The sequence below is a fragment of the Wasmannia auropunctata genome, unplaced genomic scaffold (assembly GCF_000956235.1).
Source record: "Wasmannia auropunctata unplaced genomic scaffold, wasmannia.A_1.0 LD336024.1, whole genome shotgun sequence".
NCBI classification, from domain to species: Eukaryota; Metazoa; Arthropoda; class Insecta; order Hymenoptera; family Formicidae; genus Wasmannia; species Wasmannia auropunctata.
In genome coordinates this window covers 74,163-80,374 of record NW_012026866.1, presented here as the reverse complement: position 1 = coordinate 80,374, position 6,212 = coordinate 74,163, and the positions used below count along the sequence as shown (strand labels likewise).

The 6,212-nt window shown below is 26.7% G+C and overlaps 1 protein-coding gene across 1 annotated transcript in view; it reads left to right on the top strand.

Annotated features, from left to right (window-relative positions):
* Positions 1-2,205: 2,205 nt before the first annotated feature.
* LOC105452936 (kinesin-like protein KIF19) overlaps positions 2,206-6,212 on the top strand; it is a 44,215-nt gene continuing 40,208 nt past the window's right edge. The window contains exon 1 of the mRNA XM_011694494.1: positions 2,206-2,854. Coding sequence (XP_011692796.1) covers positions 2,732-2,854 — 123 coding nt within the window. The 5' untranslated portion in view covers positions 2,206-2,731. The remainder of the gene's footprint in view (positions 2,855-6,212) is intronic.

The following is a 6,212-nucleotide window of genomic DNA, read 5'->3' as shown; positions in this document are numbered from 1 at the left end:
AGATGTGTATAAGAGACAGACATTAATGTGTATATTTTATTTGAAAATTATAAATAAAGTTATGCACAATTTTCTTTATTTCCTTCAATTAAATGTGTTATATTTTGAAATCTGGATGTGTAACGACTGATTCCAGTAATTGTAACAATTGACCTCGTATATGGGACCGGTTGTTACAAGTTGCATCACTTTACATTTTCCATTAATACAACTAAATTAGTTATATTATTAAATTATAAAAATAATTTCTATATTGTTGAAGCATGTGGCTATTGAAAAATATCTTTGCGGTATTTATTTCATTTATTAGTTACATGTAAAAAATTCATTAAAAAAACTGTATCAATCAGCCTCGGTCTCTCCTATATGAAATAAATATCAATTTACATATAATATAGCTGACAATGCTATTAAATTTAGTTAGAATCAAAAGTGCATTCGCAAAGAAAATTAATCAGTATCGTGTTAAATGCGGTGCTATGGATACGTATCTGGTCGATTATAATCACAGAATTGCTTGCGCCGGCAAATGTAATTCATCGAGCATTCGTGCTCATCCTTGACATTCTCGCGTTATTAATCGTGACTTTATCAAAGAAGCACAACTTGTTGAACGACGTGGTTCGAGAATGAAAGGTTTTAGTTCCACTTAATTTTCAAGTTGTCGCGTATCATACATGCAATTTCTACGTATTTGTAAACTACATATATTTTTCTCTCTCGCGTTCCCTAAATGATTCATCAAACTTCTTCGGAATTGTATGCTACAAGAGAAATTTCTATTAGTTTCTCTTTTACGCATACATTTTTCGGCTATACTGTTGATTTGTCATCGTACCAACTTAATTTTTTCAACTATATATGAAGATAACACCTACAAAAATATAAATTTTTATTAAAAAATATTTACGATCTTTTGTCTAAAAATGACTATACATAAAAAGTAGATTATTAAAAAAATATAAAAAAGTTGCCGCGTGTATATTAAATTAAATATTAAATATATTTCTAAAGTAAATATATTTTTGCAACTTTACTTTTGTAAAGAAAAAAAAATTTAAAATAATGTACAAGATAAACTGAAATACGTACAATTGAGAAAGAGATGATTCTACTTAAAATAAATCGAAATAATAAGATAATTTTTTTTAAATAAAGCCTCGTTTTCGAAAAAAGACTTTGCAAATTAAAATTTAATTAAAAGAAAAATTTTCTTGTATTTGAAGAATTAATAGAGCAGAATATTTTAGAAACAATCTATTCTAACATAATTTGCGGAACAACTTGTATAACTTTGTATAATTAAATGGTAAATTTTTAACAATATCTCAATTAAATTAGAAATAAGTGTGTAAGAAATAAAATTGTCCTTTGCCTTTTACCTTTATTTATATTATTCTTCTTTCTTTACTCTATCTTATACGAGCTAGTTGATTGAATTAGTTGTAGTAGTAAACAAGTCATACAGAATGTTCGTAGTGAAAATTGTTACATTAAATATCACTGCATGCGTATTCGATTAACTTTCAAAGTCCTTTTTTTTAAATAATACCTTATTCAAGAAAAATTTATTCTATTATTTTGACTTATTTTGTTGTAGAATTATCCTTTTTCATTTCGGTTCACTCTATATAGAATATTACACAAAAATATTGTACAAGATGTTGTACAAGAATATTATACATTAAGATCTTTTAAAAATTGTAATGTCATTATATGCTTTCCGTGCATATTAGTTATACTAATTCTCTCTCTTCGTCTATCTCCTCCTCTCACTCTGTGTGTATTGATTCTTAGGTATGCCTTCTTATAAGTGAAACAATACTTTTAAATTTACATAAAAATTTTTAACCTTTTAGATAATTTAGGTTAAAGGAATATTTTAATAAATATAGCTTTTTCTGAAGATATTATTTTATAAGATACAGGTTAAATATATGCCATAATAATATTGGAAGAAGAAAATAAAAAAGCGAACGTAAATTAATCTTTGCTCTCTTAATTGAACGATCACGATGTTTTCTGTAATGTAACAGTATAAAACAGCAACAGTTTGGCATTAGCCGCGTCATTAATACAAATTGTCCGGTCGAACGTCGCAATGTACGCGAGAGTACATACCGCGCGTATTCTTTGCGTGTAGTAGGCCAGCTCGTAGCTTTTACATGTACAGGTGGACAGGTGCTTTTCAGTCGGTCGCCTGACTGTGCCGTGATAACACATACCTCGATTACTTTTGCGTGCGGCTTAACTGAATTTGCGTCGCATGTTCGCGACACGCATCCGATTGTCTATAATTTATTACGTGTATACGCAAACGTTTTGTATATTAAACTTAATAATTGTTGTCGCGAGGGATAGCGTTATCTCTTGTAAAAATATCTTCCATTACTTTCTTTGCGCTTCGTTCTGACGATTTTCACTAAGCTTCTTCCTCGATTATTCTATTTTTTTAATTATTATTATTAATTTGAGATTATGTGAATTGGAGTCCGTAAGATACGGAGTGTTTCGTGACGAAATCATTATGTGCGGACATGTCTGTCCGACAAAAAGATACTACGATGAAAATCGATGTGAGTGAAGGGGATGGTAATGAAACCTGCGCACGTGTAAATTTTATATAAATGCGGCATTGTCAATTGTCGGATAGCTCGTTAACATCGCTCAACGAGTCATGCCAATTGATCTCGATAGTATCGCGTTTTAACGACACGTGCAGTACTACATCATGAAAATGACACAATACAATAGTGGCGTCAGTAGCAGCAGCAGCAGCAGTAGTAGCAGTAGTATCGGCCACAACAACTTTAAGGAACATAGAAATGAAGGAGCATTGGAAGAGAAGCTCATGGTACATACATATCATAGCTTATTTGAAATTGATCAAATCTATCATAACTCGAAAGTATTGTGTAACTGCATTTTAAATAAAAAAAAAACCGACCCGAGTGTAGCTATGCGAAGAATATATTTAATGTATTAAATCATTTTACGATTTTATTTGAAGAAAAAAACCTACTTACTTCTCTTAAGAGTTCTGATAAATATTGCATATACTGCCGGCCAAAGATTTGAGATCACGTATAAAATTTAAAAATATTCCAGTAAAATACTAAAAATAAAAAGTTCGATTCGTATTCCACTTATAATATTAAATATATTAAAGTAAACAGGCATTATATTTAGCACAGTTATAATTAACATTGATTAAAATTATTTCAAAAATTGAGCTATAGACTATTTTAGAAGATAGAAGATAGAAAAGTCCTTCACCAGAAAAATAAATAAATTTGTAGTTAGATTAATTAAATTAATAAAAAACTGATTAAATATAAATTAGGTGACTACTTTGATGAAAAAAGATATTTAATATTACGATACTTTTGTTTTTTTTATCTAAAATTTTATAATAAATATTTTTTGTAGAATTTTCTAACATTTTATGTTACTTTTTAATTCATTATAAAATAATAGTAAAATAATAAAAATATATTAAATTATGCATAAAAATTTGATTTTATTTCATGTAATAGATTTTTTTAATTAATATAGTATCGAATTTTTAACCAGTAGAGCGTCCAATTTAAAACTGGTAACTTGTATTGCTGACATGTTTTAAGAAAACCAGCTTTTAACACAAGTAACACTTTATAATTCTATATTTCTCTAAAGATATTCTAAAATATCTATAATGTCTATAACAAAATAAACAATTAAAAATTTCAAAATGCTACTACGACATCAATTTTACAATTGAAAAGACAAAATCTTGTTAATTATATAATATTATATAATAATATCGTTTATTTAAAAATATTTATTTTGAATTATGCAACCTTTATTAATTGTTTGTCTTTTTAAGAGTAAAGAATATTATTTTTATTAGAATGTTATTTAATCTCCAGTTTGTATGTAATTATACAGGATTTGTGAGAAACTTTATATTTGGCTGCCAAACAATAGTGGAAGAAACAAAAAATATTTTAAAATCTTTTATCATTTTCTTATAGACTATAAAAAATCATAAATAAATAAAAGAAATTTTTATATAATAATTTACATGTACTTAATTTTTGTCAACAGTTTCAGATTTTTCAGAATTCTTGGGTTTAGTTAAATTAAAAATGTTAATATTTAGTTAAAAAAACATGAATTATAGTCTTTTAAGAAATCCTTTTTGATCAATTAATATAAATTGATAATTCATAAAAACATTTATTAGTTTGTGATTTTATGTGTTTACAATTGTTTAGAAAATCTCTTTTAGAAATTTTTGTAATCTGATTTTACATTATGTAAATGTATTTTTTAACTATAACAAATCATAATTCTGGAATAACATTTGGAATAGTTTACAATAGAAAAATCTTTGAAATATTATTAATATTTTTTTTGGATAAAATGTAAAAATATATTTAGCATGGAAACAAAAAAATAAATAAAATTGGATAAGGTAAAAACATTTAAATTTAAAAAATTTTAAACATTTAAATTAAAATTTATTATTATTACATATTAAAATTACATATTAAAAAAAATAATTAAAAATACAATAGTACAAAACATACGTAATATACAGTAAAATGTTTAAACATACACATAAAATGTTTAAATTAATAATACTTATGTATTATCAGCTTTATCTTATTTTTTACGTAATATGATGTTAATAAAGACAGAAACGATCGAACACGCGAGCAATACCGTCTTTTACGAAAGTGAACTAAGCTATCGTAAAGAATTTAGCATCTTGATGTCCGCTTGAGATCTATAGATTTCAACTTATGTACGATAATTTCTAAAGTAATATTCGTGGAAGTTAAGTGAAAAACAAGTCGATATCAAGTTGTTACGCTTGTCTTCTTGCAAATTAATGAATAATATAACAAAAGAGCAAACAAAGGATCTTAGTTAACAAATTATTCTGCCGAACAAATTGATGTATCATATCAAAATTTTAAGACAATAACAATTTATATTACAAAATGGTTTTTATATTTAAAAAAGTCTTTTAAATTTGTATTATTTTTTCAAAACAATATCGCATCTTTGATAATTGGCAAAGCGGCATTATCTTGTAAATTAATAAAGTAATTTTGTATAAGTATAGTAGAGTTTAACCATTGGAAGATGAATGGTTTTCGACAGGAGCGGGAGAATGCAAGGTCATTTTGATTCATAATAGAATTTCTATTACGAACTTACTATTAATTTTGGGAAGAAATTATTATAAAGATTTTGAACAATATTACTTTATTTTTTTTAGTTTTCTGTACACCTGATACAGGAAATAAGTTTATTTTTTGTATGATTTTTATAAATATTATGATTTTGACATCTTTGTATTGTGTTTCGTATGATTATCGATGCAAATATAACATTGTGATCGTCCTTCGACGTCATCATTAATCGCTTCCGCATTCTGAACTGTCTTATCGCTCACGGGTCAAAGAGACCCTATATATTCTTCGTACAAAGGTTAAAGTTTCTCAATAATTTTCCTCAACTTTTTCAGTTTTTAATAGTATTTTCTATTTATTAATGTATATCATTAATGTACTTTCTTGAAATTCTAACAAAATTTTGTATCATTTCTCTTTCCAGTGAGAAATAGCCGTTAATGTGATCGACGTCGAATTGATATTGAAATTATCGTATCAATATCGATCGATTCGACATCAATCCGATGAATCATTTGTCGCTCTAAGTTGGGTTGTTGAAAAATTGTATATTTTTTTAGCATTTACATATGTTTGCAAAATTTTATTTTTTTATGCGATCTGAAAAAAAAAACAAAGTAGTTTCTCATAGCTTTTTGTGATTATTATTAATCATTTATTTGATTTGTGTAAACAATTAATTATTTGCAGTAATTTTGCACTGGGACTGCATGGCCCCGCTACACTAACAATAAGAAAAATGTTTTAATTATGCTAACAAAACGTCCCATACAGAAACTTATAGTAACATTGCTGCAACGTTGCATATTGCTACAACATTACTGGAACATTGAGGAAAATTATTGAGAAACTTTAACCTTTGTACGAAGAATATATAGGGTCTCTTTGACCCGTGAGCGATAAGACAGTTCAGAATGCGGAAGCGATTAATGATGACGTCGAAGGACAATCACAATGTTATATTTGCATCGATAATCATACGAAATACAATACAAGATGTCAAAATCATAATATTTAAGATCGGAAGAG